We start from the raw sequence: 22,057 nt of genomic DNA, 5'->3' as shown, positions 1-22,057 counted from the left end.
TGTTTAGTATCTTTATTGATGATCTGGATGAGGAGTTTGAGTGCTGCCTCAGTAAGTTTGCAAACAACACCAAGTTGGGTGGGAGTGTTGATCTGCTTGAGGGTAGAATGACTCTACAGAGGGACTGGGACAGGCTGGATGGATGGGATAGAGTGGCTGGAAAGCTGCCCGGTGGAAAAGGGTCTGGGAGTGTTGGTTGACAGCTGGCTGAACATGAGGCAGCAGTGCCCAGGTGGCCAAGAAGGCCAAACAGTATCCTGGCTTGTATCAGAAACAGTGTGGCCAGCAGGAGTAGGGGAGTGATTGTCCCCAATACTCGGCACTGGTGAGGCTGCCCCTCAAGTACTGGGTGCAGTTTTGGGCCCCTCATTACAAGAAAGACATTGAGGTGCTGGAGCATGTCCAAAGAAGAGCAATGAAGCTGATGAAGGGTCTAGAGCACAAGTCTTACAAGGAGTGGCTGAGGGAACTGGGGTTGTTTGGAGAACAGTCTGGAGAAAAGGAGGCTGAGGGGAGACCTTATCACTCTCTAGAACTACCTGAAAGGATGTTGTGGCATGGTGAGTGTCGATCTTTTCTCCCAAGTAATAAGCGATAGGACAAGAGGAAGTGGCCTCAAAATGCACCAGGAGAGGTTTAGATTCGACATTAAGAAAAACTTATTCACCAAAAGGGTTTTCAAGCATTGGAACAGCCTGCCCAGGGAAGTGATTGAGTCACCATCCCTGGAGGCATTTAGAAGATGTGTAGATATGGTTCGTAGGGAAATGGTTTAGTGGTGGACTTGGTAGTGTTAGGTTAATGGTTGTACTCGATGATCTTATGAGTCTTTTCCAACCTAAATGATTCTATAATTTCTATTCTGATATTGGAGAAGGGTGCCTATAGTCCAAGCAGATGTCTGAGTCACTTCATGGAATTAATGCGTAGAGTTTAATATTGTTTTATATTTGTATGTAAGTGACACTATACTACTTGCAAAGAAAATGTATCTACTTTGCCCTTGGTGTCCCAACATTTTATTGTATTTCTTATTTTTTACTACATATTTTGTCATGGCAGGGCATGAAAAACCTCGTAGCAAAGTCATAGTGAGAATGGTGTTTTTCATGAGAGATAAGAAACATCATCAAGTATAACAGCTTTTTTGAATTCCGTTTCCTGAATAATTAAAGCACCTTTCAGATTGCTGATATCTAATGTTTCAGATGTGGTTATCCCCAAGGCCCTTACAGAGGCATTCAAAGGCTATGTAGCCAAACTCTGCTACTTGGAAGAAAAATAGGAAATGAATATTTTGTATCACTAAAAAACAGGTGTCTTAGCATTACATGCCAGGCAAGTGCTGGGGGAAAATGGAGCAGAGCTTTGGGAAAGTGTTAGAAAGTAAGCTGCCAGGAAGCTTATGACTTGTTCAGTACTCACGAAGTGTTATGGCAGGCCAAATGTGATTCATCAGTTGTATTTTGATCCAAGAATTTTCTGCTAATGATGTTGAAACAAGTAGTATTAGCTGTCTAATTTGATAGTAAAGAATCTTTGTAAGATTTTTTTTTTTTAAATATTAAGTGGTAACTATGAGTTTATCTAAGTTGTCATATAACAGTTTCCCAATATCCTGAAAAAATGTTACAGAAATGCAAGTTTTTAGGATCACAAGTCTTGCTTCTTGCATTTTAGTAGTGGAAAAAGCTGAGAATGAGCAACATATTGTAAAGTATTAACTCTAATTAGATAAAATATCTCTTAAATATTTTCAATTTTACCTGTTAGAGAGGGGTGAAACATCTCTCTCCTATGGAAGGGAGAAGAGGACCAGATCAGGTTGTTTTCTTGTGATTGTGCACTTCACAAAAATAACTTCAAAATGAATGAAAAGGAATAAAACATTTGGAGTTGAGAGCTCTAAAAGGATCTGTAGGGGAATTAAACCAGAATTTGGTCCTTTAAATACAAAATTGCAATCTTGAAAGCCCTACTGAGCAAGTATCTGGACCTAGAACTTCAACTCCATAGATAACTTGTTTTAGTTTGGGGTTTATATATAAAATTTTTATTTAAATTTTATTTTGTATTTAAAATTTCAGAGCTGAACTTGGCTAGAAATGTACTCACTTTGACAAGACTGATTGACTCAGCAGCTTTTTATACTAATGCCCTTTGGAATGTATGATACAGATATTTCTAACCTGAGGTTGATGTAGTCAAAAAGCATATACTGTTGAAGCATGCCCTCCACATCAACCGCGTTCAGTGAAGTTCAGTAAGTTTTTTTCAAAACAGGGAGGCAATAGAGATTACTGAATCAGTAGTAACAGGACATGAGAACTTTAGGTTTTATTCCAACCTCTGCCCTTGTTTCTTACCAGTGTTAATCTAGATATGAAGAATAAGCCTTTTATAATAAGCTAAAAGTTTTTCTCAACAAAAATATTCTCAGTGCTTCTTGCTAATGTTTCCTTTTTACGCAGAAAATACTCCAATCAGGGAGAAAGATGTTGCCTTTCTTGTCTTTTTTTTTTTTTTTTTTTTTTTTTTTGGAGTATTGATCAGAAAGAAAAGGCTTGGAACCAAAGCCAAGATCCAAAATGCAAAATATTGAAATAAACATCGGAGCAAGGAATAGAGCCTAGTACTACATTAGGAGGCAGAATTATGTGTTTTCTCTATAGCCCAGTGAATACAAATGAGTTTCGCAAGATAAAATAGCTTCAGCTGCAGGAAATGACACCGTCCCATTGCATATAGTTCGTTATCTTCAGTGGTGGGAGAGTTCCTGCTCTAACAGAGAAGAAATGTAGTTCTCCAACTTCCAGTGCTCAAATCACCTGAGCAGTTGGAGATACTGTGGACAGTCTCATTTGTTTCTTTATTTCTGTTACTATTCATTAAATAAACAGTGACCTTCTCCATTGTATAAGACATTAATCATGCATCTTTGGGTTTTCAGTCTTGAACACAAGATGTCTCACTCAGTATTGTTGAAGCTAATTAAGTCCTGGAAAGAAACGTGATTTAAAAAGCTCTTGTTCTGTGTCTCTTCACTGTTTGGTGCTACATTGCTTCCAGTCAAAGCATTATTCACATTTTGTGTGCTGTTTCGTGTGGATCCCAACTTAAATGACATAACTTGCTTTAGATGACATATTAGAAAACATCTCACATGTTAGGTGCATAGTCCAGGACTGTGAATTCTGAAATGTGGATTATGAAGTGAACACCTACACTGTTTGGGTATTGCAAATGACTTGGTAACATCCAGGTGATTGACAGGAGAAAATGTGGCAATGGAAGAAATCAGCGAGCATTTGCCTCTGAGATTCTAAGGCTTGAAAATCTCGTTCATGTTTAAGTTTGAAGCATCATCTTACATCCTTTATAACAAATAAATTCCATTATGAACATTATTTTCTTAGCTTCCAATTAACATATTTGCTACTGATTTGTCTTTTTGTTGTTCGTTCTTTCTAACAGCTGGTTCCAAAATATTAGTTAAGGATCCTAGACCAGCTTTGGGAACACCAAGTCCCAAACTAAGTGGTAAGTACTTTGAGGTATATATAGTTTTAAACAATTTCTGTAGAAGAGAAAATCTATTTAATGAGACTGCGCTAAATGGCTTAGAATGAATAACGGGTATTAGATTAGGCATTACATTAATAGAAGAAAACCATCATTAATTAAATTATTCTCCAGTGTTTAAGTCTAGACTATATGGTATTATTTATATCCACATACAATTTGTAACTGTTATGTGATGAGAGTTTTACTGGTTTCACTGAAATCACTGTGTTCTGTGTAAGATCTTATGCAATTTACTTATTAAGGAACTATATTACTCACCCAGAAATAATCTAAAGACATGTTTCACAGATTTTTTTCAGTGTCTTGCACTTCTTTTACATATTGTTAATTTTTAAATTGCTTTACCTAAATAATTCTATATTAGCCTTCAACTTAGCCTTCAAAAAAGCAGTTTTAGCCTAGAGAAGGTCATCGCTAACTCTGGTTAAAGTCAATTCCAGTTTTACCTGAGTTGCTAGAGAAGACTATCTTTGGATGTCCTGGTTAGATCCAAAAGAAATCTTTCTCTGTCTGTTGAAGAGAGGAGTCGTCTTAACTAAAATTAGCCTTTGACTATAACCCTGTTAAATGTGTACTAAAAATTAATACAGATTTAAAAGTAATTCCTTAGCGTCAGGAGGTTTTGGGGGGGTTGTAGGGCTTTTTTGTTGTTGGTGGGTTTTTTTTTGTTTTTTAACAGGTTGTACATTACAAAACTGCGTTTGTCTATGATGCATGGTAGTAGTATTATCAGTTTTTTTCATTCAGAAGCTTTTTATACAATCCTAATTAATTGCAAATAAAGTACGTAAAGATCAGTTCTCCTGAAAGTAGGGAAATAAATTTCAGGTAGATCACAAATGAACATCATCAGACTGTCTGCACCATACAGTTTTCCTGCTTGCAGTTTGCAAGCCCAGTGTCTAGGTGTTTTGTTTCTATGTGTTTACTTGTCAAAAAATATATGCATACATACATACACATACACAAATAAAAAAACTAGGAATGGTCTTTTACCCTCCATGGGGAAGACAGCCTGTCTCTGTGACCCATACAATAAATGATGAAGGAAGACTGTCAGGTATTCCAGTGTACCCCAGTCTTGAATTTTGGGATATCTTGAAATAGAAAGGGGCAAGTATTCTACTGTATTTATCTGGAATTAGATGCCAGTGCACACACAAACCCAAGGCTTTAAGTTCAGTGTGAGTGACTCCAAATAATGTGAAAGTGCTGATCTTGAATAGTAATTATTTGTTACAGGGCCAAGTTGGATACATTTCCTTTGGAAAGTGTAGTAAACCCATCCTAAGTCACCTTAAATTTATTTGTTTAAATAGCATCTCATGTTAAGATTTTAAAGACTTACCTGTACCTGTTTTTGTTAGATAGGTAACATTACTGGTTTTTAACCATACTATTGCTGGAATAGCATTACTTAAATTAATCATTTTACGGTTGCATAATGATAAATACTAAGTACAAAGATATAGATCTAGCATATTCATTCTCCCTGCAGTCTATGATCCCTTTTTAATTTTAAATTAGGAGATGTTTTTTTCTTCCTGGTGAAGCTCATGATGTTTTTAAGCATTTGAAGACAAGACAAAACTTCCTTTATACATTTTTCATCAGAAAAAAATTACTAGGTAATAAAGAAATGCTTATAATATTTTAATATAATTTCAATATGCTTATAAAAATCTTGATATCTAAATCAATAGTAAGTTCTGCAAAATTTAATCCTAGCTGTATGTTCCTGCTTATCTGTGCTTCATAGAAAAGATTCTGCAGTGAGAGAAATCTGGTCTTTTTGTTACAGCTGTTAAATTAGATTTTGTGGAGTTGGTTTAATTTTAGGACATGTCCGTGTTTGAGGAAAGGAGCAAATGAAGGTACAGTTGTGGTTCTGTTCTTCAGACAAATATATTTCTTTCATAAATGTTCATTCCAGGTTTCTATGCTTTATATGTGAAGATTATGCCTAACAGACTCATAAATAGAGAGGGTAAAGCAGAGAAAATGTTAATGTTTCTCATGTATTTTGTTGGAGGCTTGACTTCATAAATATTAAGCATTGCAAAACGTATTGAAACATGTTTGATGTCTCTATAGTTCCTGATGATGTATTTGCCCAAAATTATATATGGAAAGGATCTTACAATTACAAAAGCAAGAAACAGCCCATGACTTTGACAGTCACCAGTTTCAATGCAACTTCAGGAAGAGTAAATGCAACACTTACAAACAGCAATATGGAATTGCTGCTATCAGGTATGGGATAAGAAAAATTCATTTCCATTTTATTTTTTCTGCCTTATATACATTGGTTCCCTGTAACTTTATCCATAACATTTAAGCTTTTAACATCTGGAAACTTTCTTAGCTTTAAAAAAAATAATATCGTTCTAGTTCAGTTCTTTTTCAAACATGAGGATTTTTCCACCTTTTCCTTCTCTCTTTTATAATTTCACAGGGGTTTGTTATATTTGGAGTTAATATCAATAAGGAGTGAAAGAATCATCATAATGCTCGTGCTTCTTCCTTAACTATTGTAAATAAACTTAATTACTGTTCCTGAAATTTTCTTAATTCTTAATCATACAATTTCCATACAATAGCCTATTAATGACTAATAAGCAATATAATTAGATTGATATGTGTTGACCTAGCAAGGCAGGTATACTTCATGAACTTGGAAAGCATGGAGAGATTACAATTCTTAGACTAGATGATATAGTCAAAAAAAGTAGCTACCCTTCATGTTGTTGTTTCAAAAGCAGCCCTTGATTGCAGTCTTGGTTTGTGATATTCCACAGTCCCTGCCACACAGAGCACTGTTGCCATGGTTATGTTGGCACAATATGCACAATTCTCTGTGCTGTGAACTCTCAGCAGAAGCTACAGATACAGCTTGACAAGCAAGCACACAAAAGTACTGTAAAAAATGTTTGGGTTTATAAGTTTGTTTTTCAAACTCTCGTCATTCCCTTGGTTGAGACATCTCAGCCGCAGAGACAATGGGCCTGTCACGCCACAGGAGTGGCAGGCTATAGCACAGGGGTGTGAATAACCATAAAAGAAACACCTGAAACCATTATTACTCAAAAGTTAGTTTCTTGAAACTTCACCCTCTGTCTACAACACTTTTTGCAAGGACTGAAGAATCCTAAAAATCACAGTTATGTATAGGCTGGACACTGCTGTTTTGATCTTGTTTGTCACTTAGGGACCCTTTTTCTCAAAGTAGTTTAACATCACTCTTTATCCCAGAGGTGTTAGCAAGGACAGAAGTGTCAGAACATTACCCTGTTGGAAAAAAAAAAGGAGGGAAGTTACTGAGTGGTGTGGTCTACAGGAAGAATGTAATTGGCCAAAGAATCTACGTTTCTGTTGAGCTCTTAGTTTCTTGTATCTAGTGGTGTGGTGAATTTTTGTCACTAGGTTTGTCTGTTGAAGGTATTTTATAGGTGTCCTTTGAAAAGTCAGACTTGAAAGGCCATAGATGGACTGTTTCATAAAATATTTTCTGACTGGTAACTATTTGTCTTGACTGTCTGTGTGTAATTAGTCTATCATATGATGTCTGTTTAGTTTCAGTCATGTAATTTCTATGAGGGTATTAAGTGCAGTGGATATAGTATTTATTTTTAGGATTAGTAAAAGTACAAGCTGTGTTTTCTCACCCAAACTACCTCCTCCTCCAAATAAAAAGGTTCCCTCAATTGGACAGAAAAGTGATTACAAATGCCTATTTTTGCTCAACATACAGGCATTACACACGTCATCAGGTAATTAATATTATTTTCTTTCCCTATTTTGAAGATAGAAAACTAAGATTCTGTATGTTGAAAGAGTGTCTTAGGGCCAGGGAAGTAGGGATGGATCAAAAAAGACATTTAGATGCCAGGAAGCTGATTTCTCCTATACTCGAGTTGTAGGTTTCTGAAACGAAAAGTAGTTCTCTGCCCATGCAGCACCTGCTGTTTTGCATTCCATCATTTGCCGCATCTTTTTTAACTTCTTTTTATTTTGACAGCTGTGCTTGCTGTAATTATACTATATGTCTGTCACAGGTTAGAAATGGGCAGGTTCTTTTGATCAGGTTAGCATGAATGAAAATAGCAATGCTATTATAGAGATTAAGAGAAGAGAAAGGTACAGCCTTTACTTGTTTATTTGGCTCAGATTAAACACTCTGTTGTACACTGGGAAACCAGCTGCCAGCTCCGAAGAAGCATGTCGGCCTTTCACCAAGAAATGCTTGCAAATCCACCATTGCAAATTAGCAGAGAACAGTGGTGCCTTGGTCTGCAAGATATTTTTTTCTCTATGCTCTTGTTTGAGTGTGCGTACATAACGTTCATTGCCATGTACACACACCACAGCCCTCAGCCTCATGCAAGTATTTCCTAATGTACATTTATAAGACATTCATGGCAGACATGATTGATTTTTTTTCCCAAGTTCCAAATGATTTCTAGACACACTGTCCAAGCTCTTGAAGTGATGAAATTCTGCGTGATAATGTTAATGGAGTCCTAAAGAGAAGAGAATAAACCCTGTCTTACCAAGGCACGTTCGTTTGAACTCAGTGCAGCATTAAGATGACAGTAAGTCTGCTTGTTAGCTCAAAGATTAATTATATATAATGATACCTCCTATAGGGCAATCACCTATCCTTAATGTGGAGAAGGCTTTTGTTCTGTGCATTTAGGCATGTAAATGAGAAACCTGAATTAGGAATCTCATTGCCCTGTCTCTTCCTGCAGCTTCTGAAGAGGTCTAGGAAGTTTGCATTTTAACCTGAATGGAACTTTTGAGAATACCCATCTTGCTGTAGTGAGAGCCTGGAGTGAATAAACTAATGGAGAGGACAAAGTAAAAAGTCTTTACTTAGCTAGGATCTACCTGTGCATGTGTTCTGTTTCCATTTATAAGTTTTGTTTTTCTCAGATTGGCAGCCAGCAAGACAGATGTGACCATGCTTTTTCTTCTCTGAAATTTGTTTTAACACAATAACATCACCCGCAATTTTATTCTGATCATGTATAACAGAACACTATTAGTCCAAAAAACTCTGCTGCCTCTCAGGTCTTTGTGGCACTGCAGTCTAATACTAAGCTATTTAGTTGTGCCACCGTTTCTTCCTTTTCTAACTTAAGGTGCAAAGAGCATTAAGTACCTGAGTATTTCCTTCCTTTCTTCTGTCCTTCCATCCTTCCATCCTTCCTTCCATCCTTCCTTATTTTTTTTTCACTGGAGAGTGTGGTGGGCTGACCTTGGCTGGACACCAGATGCCCACGAAAGCTGCTCTGCCACTCCCTCTCCTCAGCTCGACGAGGGAGGAAAAATATGATAAAAGGCTCATGGGTCAAGTTCAGGACAGGGAGAGATCACTCACCAATTGCTGTCCAGGCAAAAGACTCAACTTGTGGAAATTCATTTAATTTATTGCCAGTCAAAAGAGAATAGGGTGATAAGAAATAAAACCAAATCTTAAAACACGTCCCCCCTGCACCTCCCCCACATTTCCAGGCTCAACTTCACTCCTGAATTCTCTACCTCCTCTGCTCCAAGCAGCCCAGGGGAGTGGGGGTTGCAGACAGTTCATCACATGTCATCTCTGCCACTCCTTCCTCCTCACTCTCTTCCCCTGCTGCAGCATGGGGTCCCACCCACATGAGAGAGTCTTCCACAAACTTCTGCAAAGTGGGTCCTTCCCACCGGCTGCAGTTCCTCATGAACTGCATGTGTTCTTTCCACGGCATGCAGTCCTTCCAGAACAGATTGCTCTAGCACGGGTCCCCCATGGGGTCACAAGTTCTGCCAGCAAACCTGCTCCAGCATGGGCTCCTTTCTCCCTATGGATTCACAGGACCTGCTAGGAGCCTACTCGAGTGTGGGCTTCCTGTGAGGTCACACCCTCCTTCAGGCACCCACCTGCTCTGATGTGGGGTCCATCAATGTCTGCAGGTGGGTATCTGCTCCACCATTAACTTCCATGAGACTCTAGGGGAACAGCCTGCCTCACCATGGTCTTTACCCCAGACTGCAGGGGTAGCTCTGCTCCCGTGCTTGCAGCACCTCCTCCCCCTCCTTCTTCACTGACCTTGGTTTCTCTCACATATTCTCACTCCTCTATTCTGACTTCTGCTGCTGTTGTGCAGGGTTGGTTTTTTTCACCCTTCTTAAATATGTTGTCACAGAGGCTCTACCACCGTCACTGATTGGGTCAATTTTGCCCAGCAGTGGGTCTGTCTTGGAACCAGCCAGCACTGGCTCTATTGGACACAGGGGAAGCTTCCAGCAGCTTCTCACAGAAGCCACCCCTGCAGTCCCTCTGCTACCAAAACCTTGCTATGCAAACCCAGTACAGAAAGCCAGTATCTTCTATGTCTCAGTGCTGTCTTCAGTTCTTGTTCATATCACAGAATTTGGATGAAAATTCCCATAAAAATGGGAAATGATCGAAATTAAGGGTACTGCTATGTTACTGGAGTCTTTAGTTAATTAAGAGAGGTCTAGTTTAGTTCATGTGTAGCTAGCACATACCAACTAAATCTATTCTGAAATCATCCACATTTGTTAGTCAGTAAAATTAAAAAAAACAAAAAAAAAACCCAAAAAACCCGAGGCATGAAAGCCAGTGTCTAAGTCTAATTCATTTACAGTATGAAGTCTGTTCTGTGATTGAGTCAATAAATCAGTGAATTTTAAGTTCAGTTTGGTAGAATTTTCTGGAGGTGGAAGTATAATTGCTTAAGTAGATTTTTGTTTGTTCTTGATTTGGGTTTTAGTTTTGTTACTGTCTAAATTTAGCCATCATGAGCTTTTGTTCATGTAAAGTGCAATATAAACTTGTGTGATTCTACAAATAGAAGACTTTATATAAAATGAATAGTAATTTCAGTGCTCTGCCAGAAGGATGTGATCTTAATAGAGAGGTCTTCTATTTAAAAATCTGAAGTTTAAAACCAGTATTTGATAACAATGGTTAAAAATGTGGGGGAAAGAAATCTTGTCTGTAATTTCATTATTCACCATTGTCTTTGTAATGAAAGATTAAAACACTAAGCATATAGTACTATTTTCATTCTCCAAACTAATCAATAAGGTTATTTGAATTCTAAACATTACTTCTCCAGGAATGAAAATGAGTCAAATAATTATTCCTACGAAGTAAGTAAGGTTATATACAAGTCTTATTGTCTGGAACAAACTATGTCATAATATTGACTGATGAAGAACAAATCAATTTTTTGAGATATTTTCAAATTTAGAAATTTTTAATTTAGCACCACCTTTTGGCAAAGAGTTTAGTTGTGGATATTATTATTATCACCTTCTTTACCTGATGACTAAATTACAGATATTGAAAGTGGGGATGCGAGGTTCAAATATACTTTGCCTCATTCAGAACAGTATTTTCCATCTCAAATCAGATTACTGTCAAGTTTTGTTCCGTCTAAACCTTGTTACCAGAACTACTAATTAACAGCTGTGCGTATAGGTTTTCCCTTCTGTCCTGTCTACAGGCTGAGCTAAAACCAGTTTCTATTGAAATCCTATGATAATTGAAATAGTTCCACAAAGGAATGCATCTTGCTTAACTAAAATGTTGGTAACAATGCTACCTATTCTTCCTGTTTTCCCTTTTCAAGACCAGACACTATATGCTTATTCTTAAAGATGAAATTATTTCTCAACACAGACATAAATTTTTAAAACTATGTTCTACAGGAGTGTATAAAAGCCAGGAAGCTCGGCTAATGCTCCACATATATCTCATTAAAGCACCCTCCCATACATCTGTGAGCAAGTTGAAAGAGGAAAAATGGGCTATGGATGGTTTTGTAAGTATATTTCTACTACAAAAAAGAGGGAGAAAGATTTAATTTTTTTTTTTTAATTATGCTGGTTTTCTACACCCAAAAAATCCTGAGATATATCAAAAAATGTTGATTCATTAAATAAAAATTTTAATGTAATATATAGGAGACCAATCTGAGGGAAAATATGGGAGTAGTTCTACTGTGTAGTCACAATTATAAAGCATGCTAACACAGAAGCCTTTCTCTTACTTCTTGAGTTTTATTCCAATATATTGAGAAATTTTATAATCATGATATATAATGGAGCATTCTTTAAAAAGAAGAAGAGAGCGCGTAACTGTGAGGAGGAGAGGTGAAGGAGAGGGATAAAAAGAAAAAGCAACAGCCCCAGTAGCTAGGATGTGTCTAAACCATAAAAAGGAAATTCTTTCTGAGAACAGACAGGAAAAACAAACATTGTCCAAGATAATGCTAAAGCTGGAAAAAGCTGAGTGTCTTGCGTGCTGAGACACTTTATTTGCCAGAGAAGAAAGTAGATTTTTCAGAAAAGAAAGGGCCAAAAATAATTTGGATGAGGATGAACAGTCATACATCCATATTATACCATCTCATTTTTCAAGGAATCTGTGTTTTCCTATGTTTCACCTACTGATAAAGGACTCCAGGGACACCAATATGGATGCACATGCCAAAAGAAGAGAAGTGGTGTACATTGAATTACACGTAAATTTATATTGTATAATTTGTGGCACTACTTCAATAATAATTTTTTAAAAGGTGCAAAACCAAAGCAAAAAAATCTAAGCCACTTAATAAAAATACTGATAAAAGGGCTTAACTCCCTTGGTTTGTACAAATTCTAGGCTTAACGAGCATGCTCCTGTGGTGAAAAAATTATGGTACAAGCAAGAAATTTACTTTGAGACTTCTAAATGTACAGAAGTACACAGTACAGTCGCTACATTCATATGCTATACACATACTGTTCTTATTTGACTTTTTTTTTTTTTTTTTTTTTTGTAAACCTTGGAATAGCTTAAACAGCTTGTTTTACCCTAAAGTAAGAAATTCACCTGAGAAATTCACCCTTTCTTCAGCGAAAACATAGCTTCATGACATTGCTGAAGACATACTGTTGCCTTGAGAAAGGGAAGCTTAAGGGAAAGTCTTGGAGGAAGTTGCCTCAGGACTATGAATTTCAACCTAATAACTGTCCTGGGAAGCAAGTATCTGTAAATTTGAATACAATGTGTTAGTTTAGAATTTACTTACCACAATAAGGGAGATATTCATAGGATTACAACACTTTCCTTTCTCCCACAGGTCTTTTAGTTTATACTAGCATATTGTGCTCTTTTGTACCAAGGCCTCATTCAATATTTTTCTGGTCTATAGCTGTATAATTAAGTAATAATTGGGGTAAGCACTGATAAAGAGCAAAGGAACTATCTGTCAACTGAATGCGAGGTCTTTTTTAGTTACTTTTTAAGTAATTATTAAAACCTCAATGCTTGCATCCTTAGGATTATCTACAATGTAACTTTAGCCATCTGCTTCTTAAACAAATGAGGTAATTATGAAGTACGTAAGATGCTCAGAAATAATGTCATCTTGAATTGCCAGAAACTTTAAGTTTTGTTGGTTTTAAAAAATAGTACAGTTCAACTTAGTATAAGGTAGTATATGTGACTCTAAGCTACCTAAGTTGTGCCTAAAGAGTTCTGTCTTTTCTTTTGAACTTTATCGATTTCCTAGAAAAAAATAGGGTGTTCTTAATGGGGAATAACAGCTACAAGTCAAGCATATTAGGATATCTCTCTTCCAAATAGATACTTGTAACAAACTTTCCCCATTTAATTCAGAGTGCTTTTTGTTTACAGGTTTCTGCTGAACCTGATGGAGCAACGTATGTTTTTCAAGGATTCATCCAGGGTAAAGATTATGGACAATTTGGACTTCAAAGATTAGGTATTTAACAAATTATAAGTTTTTGCCAGTTCATTGTTCCATATTCTGTTTTATAATGTCAAGTAGTATAGGGGAATCTGCAGCATGTTATCAGTATTGGCTTCTTATAGAATATTGATACTCATATCTTTAAAATCTTATTTAAGTAGCACTTACAAAGAGTGTTTTGTCAGAAGTTGTAAGGAGTTATAGATGCCTTGCAAAGTACTGCTTAGTATAGCTATACATTTGTATATTTTGAGCAATGTTTTTCTATTAATATGTTTAAAATGCATTTAGGTTCACATCTTAATAACTATTTAGAAAGCCCATGTTATAGAATGCTCTGATAAACTGATCGTTTGCTCATGGTTCTGAAACAACATTTCACCTAAACGCTTGCTAGAAGAGTAAAACTGCTAATTATTTGCATGTAATTCTTTGTTACTCTTAAGAACAAATTCTTAATTACTTGATAAGCATTTATTTCCCAAGAACTGACTTCTTGGTTCTATACATTCTGTTCTACACCAAACTAGTAGTCTTTTCTTATCCTTTCTTGGAGAAGATGGCTCTGGTAACCAGTTTCCCTTTGTTAGCGTTGAAATATTTGAAAGTCATCTAACAAAAGTTAAAATGCAATACCTCTTTGGCAAAGCATTTGATAGATTCTTATGAAAATTGTATTTCTTAGTTTGATTTTCAGAAGGATTTTACTTTTTTTTTAGTTGCGAGATGCTTTTCTGTAATGTATTGAAAGTACTTTTTAGTGGTTTTAATCTTCTAGGACAGAATGGTTCACTCATGTTTAAGTTTTATACAGAAATTATAGTTAATATAGCAAATAATACAGTTATGGAGAGATTTACATTCATTGAACAGATTTTGTTTAGCATGTTTACCCTTCATTATTTCATGCACACAAACACAAGAATTCTCTAGAAGAAAATATTTTGATTGCTGTTTCCCTGCAATTTTCCTCTTGTCTACATTTAGCCCATATCCAGGGCTAAACTTTAACAGTTGCTCTATCACCCAACAACCCCTCATCAGCCAGGAAGGTGAAAAGAGGAAAAGAAGAGACCCATAGCTTGAAGTGAAAACACGTTTAATGAAACAGCACTAATACTAAAAAAGGTATACAAAGTTATAGTCAGCCAAATGAACATGCAGCAGCCACAACCAACAGCAGGGCAGTTCTCAGGAACAGGGAGAAAACAGAGAAGGAGCAGGAATCCCACAGTAGCTCCCCTCCTTTAGCAAACCTTCTTCCTTTATAATGAACAAAACATTATGGTATGGGCTACACCTGTAGCTAGCTGAGGTCAGCTGCCCTGGCTGACTCTGAACTGCTAACAGCCTGCCCAGCATGGCTGGGCTGGGATTCTGTCCCAGCCAAACCACAGCTCTCACCATTTAATTTATTTTTCTTATTTTAGTATATTGATTATCTGGTTATTGTTGGGTTTTTAGTATTGTTGGTTTTTTTTTTTTTAATTTCTATATATTGCCTTGTAAGATCAGGAAGGACAGAAAACATTATGACCTAAGCAATTCTTAATAGGTTCAGTTCAAAGCTGAAAAATTAACTTTGAAGCTGCATTGGTATTCCTTTTCTCACATGAAAAAGATGTATATCTTGTCTATGCACATAATCTAGATAATATGTTTCTCAACCATGCAGCAGATCATATTCTTATTTTTTCATCAATATCTAGCTTTAGATCTTCACTATTCTTACCTCTTTCACTCTATGTATCAATTAGCAGTGCCTAATGAAATCAACATGATGAATTTTCAGTTTGCCTTTTCAGATGATTTACTCTTTCCTTGAAATCATGTTTGCGTTTTATACATACAGTATTTGTTAATTTCTGAAAAATACTAATATAATCAGTCTAACATATGTTTTATAAGTTTGACTTTTTGTAACACAGTGCATTAACATGTATTAGTAGTATCCAAAACTTGAATCCTATACAGAATTATGCAGTAGGATATTTACTGTACCAGTGTATATGTATTGCTTCCCCAACATTTTGCATTCACATATTAATCAGAATATGGTATACCACGGTAAGTTTACTTTCCAGGTGGTCTCAGCATACAGCTGTATGCATACAGCTGAACACATTATGATGACCAAATCACAAGGTGCTATGGAATTCTGAAATGTATGGTGTAATATGTACCAGGGGTAACAGACACATATATTATATTACTTGTTTTTTCTTATTATTCTTTTTAGGTCTTAACATGTCTGAGGGTTCAAATTCTTCTAATCAACCACATGGTACAAATAGTAGTTCAGTGGCCATTGCTATCCTTGTGCCTTTCTTTGCCCTTATATTTGCTGGTTTTGGCTTTTATCTTTATAAACAAAGGTAAGTACAAATTACATATATAGAAATCCTGTGTGACTTCATGTTTATATTGCCTTCAGTCTTCATTAGTTTAAATAAAGTTTTCTGTGAAACCACAAAATGGTTGCAAAATATGCACGTAGTCAGTTCTTCCTGCGTCCGTCAAGGTCTGGCATAATGACTGAGAGATCAGTTTAATGTACCATGCTATGCTTTCATTCCTACTTATTTAAAATGTTATAAATTTCTCTCTTTTATGATACAAAATGGATGCTATAAATTATTGGCATATGGGGATATGGGAACAATATAATTAGTGGACTTTATGTGCACTTATATACATTGACTTTTTTTTTTTTTTTTTACACGTGACAGAATTATGAGTCATATCTTGTGTAATTTATTTTAATGCCTGTTCTGTTTATTGGCTTGCAAATATGTGCAAGTATTATGTCATTGGGAGGTTTCATTATGGAATTGTTTCTGCATCTGAAATTATTAGTTCATATGCAATTATGTTACATAGCCACCAGTCTTCACAATTTCATTACTCTTAAGTTCAACAGTTTTGATTGTGTTATCGAGACCAGTATTAGTTCTTTGGATTTAGTGTCAAGTGATCTTTCCCTATAGCTTTAAAACATGAGATGACTAAAGAAAATTTAAACACTTTAATGACAAGACAATTATTTGCCTACTAAATGTCAAAATGGTGATTTACATCTGGTAGCCTAATTGTGATATACCCTGAAGGATATCATTAGTTTAAAACACATACCATCATTTTTAAATGGTACCACTTGTTTTTGAATCCTTCAGAAGATGAAAAAATGCTCATGTAGGTTTTTTTATACATTTGCTTTTAATTATATGCTGTAAGCACTTGTCTTTACATTTTATATTATTACTATTTATTGAAAAAGAAAATGTTTCAGCTATAAATTCATTCTTGATAAACTTACTGAGTTTCCAGAGGGGAAAAGAAAATTTCAGTCATCTGGCTGGAGAATTACTGCATCTTTGCAAGATTTTGTTGTAGTGTTAGCTATTTATCACCTGATTGTCCAAGTGGAAATACCTACTTCTTTTCAGGTTGTTTACTAAGTTTTTAAGTGAACACCATTTTAAATGAATCATAAATCCCTTAAACTTTCATAAAGAGAGTTCTAATTCTTAGCAGAGATACTGTAAAAATATTGAGATGTTATATTAGCTCCCATAGTTGGAATTGGAAGCTAAATTCTGTTCAGATTCTTAAACCACATCAAGTCAGTGAGGAAAATTGCAGTTACAAATACTCTGTCTTTCTTCTACAGGACTGCACCTAAAACACAGTATACAGGATGCTCTGTACATGAAAATAATAACGGACAAGCTGCTTTTGAAAACCCCATGTATGACACAAATGCGAAGTCTGTGGAAGGGAAAGCGGTACGATTTGACCCCAACTTGAACACTGTTTGCACAATGGTATAATGTGGTAATGATATGTCTTCAAAGCCTGGAAATTGACACACAACACGGTGCACACACAGTTCACTGATTAAAAAAAAAAAAAAAAAAGAAATTAAAAAAAAATAAATTAAAGCACACTTTTCAGGATATAGTGGGTCACCTTTTCCTGAGGATGATAGACAAGAATGGATTGTGGTTATTTTGTTTTGATTTTGTTTTTCATAAACTGGATCAGAATTCTTCTTTGTGTATACCACGGAGAGTGTTAAAAAAATTTGCTGCACTCCATGAGTGCTACTCACAGTTTATTTGCTTTTTTAAAAAAGGAGGTTATTCTAAAACATAAAACATATTTGCATATATTGGAGGAGCATCCACTATCAGTATTCCTGTGCTTTATAAAAACTATAATAGAGGGACTGGGTTAAAAAAAAAAAAAAAAAAGATATAGGTAGAAAATAAGAGCTATACTTACAGGAGAAGATAGGACACTGACTTCTCTTTAACAGTCATATGCTACATTTTTCTCATGAGTTTGTAACTTTTTTCATTTATTCAGCCTGTTTTCTATTTTATTTTTCTCAGAACAGTTTATTTTTTAAGTCCCAGATGTAGTATTCAGAAATTGGCAAGTACAACTTACTCTTTTCATGTCACAGAAGAAAAATTGGCATGTTCTTATTTAAAGAATTTCCTTCCCTGCGTCGCATCTTCTTTCCCTTTCATGTTCTATGTCAAGCTCCTTTTCTCTGTTTCCATTAACAATACCCACAAATGGTAATGTTTCTACTTTTCTTTTGTCAATCATAAAACTAGACATATTTTGCAACTGAAGCTAGTATGAATTGAACTTTGTCATGTGGCTATGTTCCTTAGTGTTGAAGACCGTTCAAAAAAGTCACCATCTTACAATTTTTTCAAATGTGAAAACATAATTTAATGATGTTTCCAATTAAAAAGTGCAGTTTACAGTAACATTAGTAATCAAATCCATATATCAAAAATTTAAGACTCCATTTTTCAATCTATGCTAGTTAAATCTAGACCATATCACATCAGTTTATTCCTTCAGCATTTTGTCAAAATGCATGCACAAAGCTTGGCGAAATCCCATTGAAGTTGATGCGTTCCAGCAGACTTCAATGAACTTTGGATTAGACCTGCAAGTCAAGAGGAAGTTATAATTTGGAAATACTGTGCTTTCATATCTATTTTATATATATATTCCATACTTTATGGAAACAAATCCTTATGGCTAATGATTTAAAATTGAATATATTACCATAGTGCAAGGGAAAAAAAAAATTAAATATATATATATATATAAAGCCATGATTTTATTAGGGACAATCCATTCATTTTGGGGACAGTTGAGATTCCACAGCCCTCAGATACGAGGTTTAGACATTCCAGAATCACATCAAAGGACATGTAATTTTTAGTTTTACAGGTATTTCATATCAGAATTATTCAGTGGCACCTCAGTAATTTATTTGATGTAGGTCATTGTCTTCCATTCATAGCATGACTCAAAAATGCTGTGTGTTAAGCCAGTGTGAATTATCTGTTATTGTCCCTTTCAGACATTAATAATTCTGTGAAAATCTAAAATTTTTATTACCGTAATAGAGAGTGCCTACCAAAAATCATTGTACCCAGGATTGCTGCTTGGATTTCTATAATGTTTGACGAATTTCTTATAAACCATTTTACAACACTTTGTTTTGAATGTTCATACAACTCTGTCAAACTGTATTCTACTAAAAGGATGCTGTTTTATACTTTATACCATTGGTTGTTATTTATTCTTGTTTATTCAAATGACTGCAATAACTATGATTCATTCATTAATGTTAAGGTTAATACATTTGAGATCGTTTAAAATGTTTCTTCTGCAACTGGCTACTCCTCTTATATTAATGCATACACTTTTGTAAAGAAGTATATTTTTATGAAAAAGGATTTGTAAAAGTATGATGTAAATTTTCAGTGCAATGTAAACAAAATAAAAATGGACAATTGCTTTTTTAACTATGTTTCTTCTTTGGAAGATGAGCTTTAAACTCATTTCAGTTGTGAAGATGAGAAAATAACCGAATTAATAATTCAAATTTGGTATTTGTGTGAGTTATAAAATCGTGTTATTTTTTCTGCATCTTCTTGGGAATTTTAGGAGAAGCAGCAAGATATAGATTACGTTCACAAATAACCCATGAGCACAATGTGTAAAATTATCTGTTTACTAAAATGAATTTTCTGTTTGACTTGGAAAAAGCAGATTTAAAAAACAAAAAAAAGGCCTATACTTGCCAAAAGCACAGAAAGAGATCTTCTTTTTTACTTTAAAAGAAAAAAAAATTAAGAAAACTTTAGTATTCCTCAAGGTTGTAGTCAGCCTGCTTTGCATATTAATTTTGCTACCTTTCTGCAGAAATGTACAGGACATACATATTAACAGGTAGTACCACTGCATACAGTATTTTCTGACATTAAAAAATTCAGTATTGTCTTTTAATAGCATTGAACTGGAAGAGGGGATCTTAATTATTTTACTATAATATTAAAACTGTCTTTTAACTACCCCTTTTTTCTTGCAAGCATGAAAAGTGAATGCCAAATCCTGATCTGAAATGCTATTCATAGGATAACTGGAGGAAAAAAAATCTAACATTCTTTTGTGAATTTGATGCTGTATATAAAAGGAAAAGGCCCATTCAGGCCCATACTGAAATCACTAAAGATTGAGTTGTTAAATACATTGGAAAGAGAAGCAAGGAGTCACTGTAAAAATGATACTGTGAGGATCATGCACTAGTGATTCTCTGGAGGGTTCTAGAGCAAATTAGTTAATTCTGAAAAGAAAAAAAAATCCTATTTCACAGTGGCCAAACTTTCATATGCAACCTAGAATCTGAAGTTGAGCTATTCAATTTTTCGTTTATACATTATATGTTTCAACATATAAAAGTAAATAAAACTTACATTGAACTTGTTCAACAGCTCTCTTAATGTTTAAGTTAGTATCCACCTTGTGCTTTTCAATGATTATACCGACTTCATTGTAATGGAGCATGAACTATTCATAATGGATTTTTTTTTTGTTGGGTTGGATTTGTTTGGGGTTTTTTTAATTTTGTTTTGGAGGGTTTTTTGCAGTTTGTTTGTTTGTTTTTACTGTAGTTCCTGAGCTGTTTGAATCATAATTTGTTTGTGTGTGAACTGTTCAATTTTGTAGTAGCAGAGTGGTTAATTTTCACTATGGCATATGGAATTTCAAGTTTCATTTGCTTGATTGAACTTGGTTAGCACAGTCTACTCACTGTTTCTTGTTTTTCTCAGGAACATAGCTAAAATTAATTAGACTTTTGACCTCCAAGCACTTCGGCTACATTATTCAAGCAAACACACTACATAGAGAAAATGTCAGAATACAAGATTAAGGCAGCTTCTGCAATACTACAGACTGAGATTTAAAATGTCATTTAAGTTTCTAAAACCAGTAGCCACTAAACTGGATAATTCTGAAGGCGTTAAGACTAGCCGTCTCTTAGATGAATTAAGCTCTTTTAATTCTACATTATCTGCATGTCAAGAGCCATCTGGTCCAATACATCTCATTAAAGTTATACTGCAATCTGGTTCACTACTGGAATCCAGAAACCTCACCGTATCGCCTAAACAGACCAAAGCAGCAGTTCTAATAGAACTATGCAGAATAACTAGACCATTCTAAAATGGAGGTAGCTGATTTTCCTTTTTTTTGTGAAACAGAGCTGGCATTATTATGAGGCATCTTATGCTGGAGGAATTCCTTGACGCAATAAAAGAAGCTGTTCTTGTCAAGGAAATCATTTAATAACTACAAATCTTATAGCTTCTTATAGAGACCTAATGGGAAGTAAAGGGAGTCTGTAGCTAAGTTATTAAACTATTACTCTAAGTAAAAGACAGCTTTTCTCTTCAAGGCCTTAAAAGCTTATTTCTCAACCCACTAGTACAGTTGGCTGAAGTCTTATGAAGTATTAATCATTTTTTTTCTAACATTAATTAAATGTAGGGAATTAAAAATTTTGGATATCACTGCACAAAGATGTCAGCCTATCTATATCCCAGTGTGTAGATTCAGTTCTAAGTCTAATTTTGTAATAACATATCTACTACCTAGATACTGCAACATCTCAGTAAAACATAGATCTCTTGTGCAGGAATATACCATTTTTTTACTGTGTATGCTTCTGCCTGTAATCTTTCTATAAAAGATGATCTGTTCCACAATGAGAAAGTCAGTATGTGTTCAAACATACTTCTTTATAGGATGATCAGGGTTGGAGGAAAGTGTGGCTCACATAATTAGTTATATTAAAACCCCACAATCTTTGTTAATTTGTGAAAATATTTTCCAATTTCAGATTGTCATTAGGGATTGATATAGATACATGAAGTATCTGTGACTTCAGCAGGATGACCCAAGCAATGGTAAACTGAGCAGCCAAGTTCCAGAGCTCCTCTCATACGTGTTTTGTTCGTAGTCTTACATAGTACTACAGAAAATCTACTTAGCCTCTCTCAACCCCCCCAATTTTTTATTATTTATTTTTTTTTACTTTCTGTGATTCCATTTTGATTTGGTCATCTCCACATGATGGAGAAAGGTGCACAGGGTTGGCTGGTTTTCCGGTAAAGCTAGAAGTTAATAAAATTTGTATTACTGCTTAGCAATTAAACATGTTATTCTTTACTTCCTTTTACAAAAAAGTTAATTCTTACAGAAGAGAATATTCACATGAGGGGAGCATGATATAATGTTTAGGAATGCATTTGAGTTTAAGATTTCCACACTGTATATCTATTTATTTTCCAAAACCTTTGTGTGATCCCAGAGGGTGTTTTTCA

General features: G+C 35.1%; 1 protein-coding gene across 3 annotated transcripts in view; it reads left to right on the top strand.

Annotated features, from left to right (window-relative positions):
* CSMD3 (CUB and Sushi multiple domains 3) overlaps window positions 1–17,185 on the top strand; it is a 697,991-nt gene extending 680,806 nt beyond the window's left edge. For all 3 annotated transcript variants that reach the window (XM_086465685.1, XM_086465684.1, XM_086465682.1), the window contains 6 exons: window positions 3,475–3,540; window positions 5,680–5,838; window positions 11,308–11,420; window positions 13,280–13,367; window positions 15,595–15,730; window positions 17,026–17,185. In XM_086465685.1, coding sequence (XP_086321811.1) covers window positions 3,475–3,540; window positions 5,680–5,838; window positions 11,308–11,420; window positions 13,280–13,367; window positions 15,595–15,730; window positions 17,026–17,185 — 722 coding nt within the window. The remainder of the gene's footprint in view (window positions 1–3,474; window positions 3,541–5,679; window positions 5,839–11,307; window positions 11,421–13,279; window positions 13,368–15,594; window positions 15,731–17,025) is intronic.
* The last annotated feature ends 4,872 nt before the right edge of the window (window positions 17,186–22,057 follow it).

The sequence above is a fragment of the Leptosomus discolor genome, chromosome 5 (genome assembly GCF_034619465.1).
Source record: "Leptosomus discolor isolate bLepDis1 chromosome 5, bLepDis1.hap2, whole genome shotgun sequence".
Taxonomy (NCBI): domain Eukaryota; kingdom Metazoa; phylum Chordata; class Aves; order Leptosomiformes; family Leptosomidae; genus Leptosomus; species Leptosomus discolor.
The sequence above is the reverse complement of the archived record's forward strand: the minus strand, read 5'-3'. Positions and strand labels throughout refer to the sequence as shown.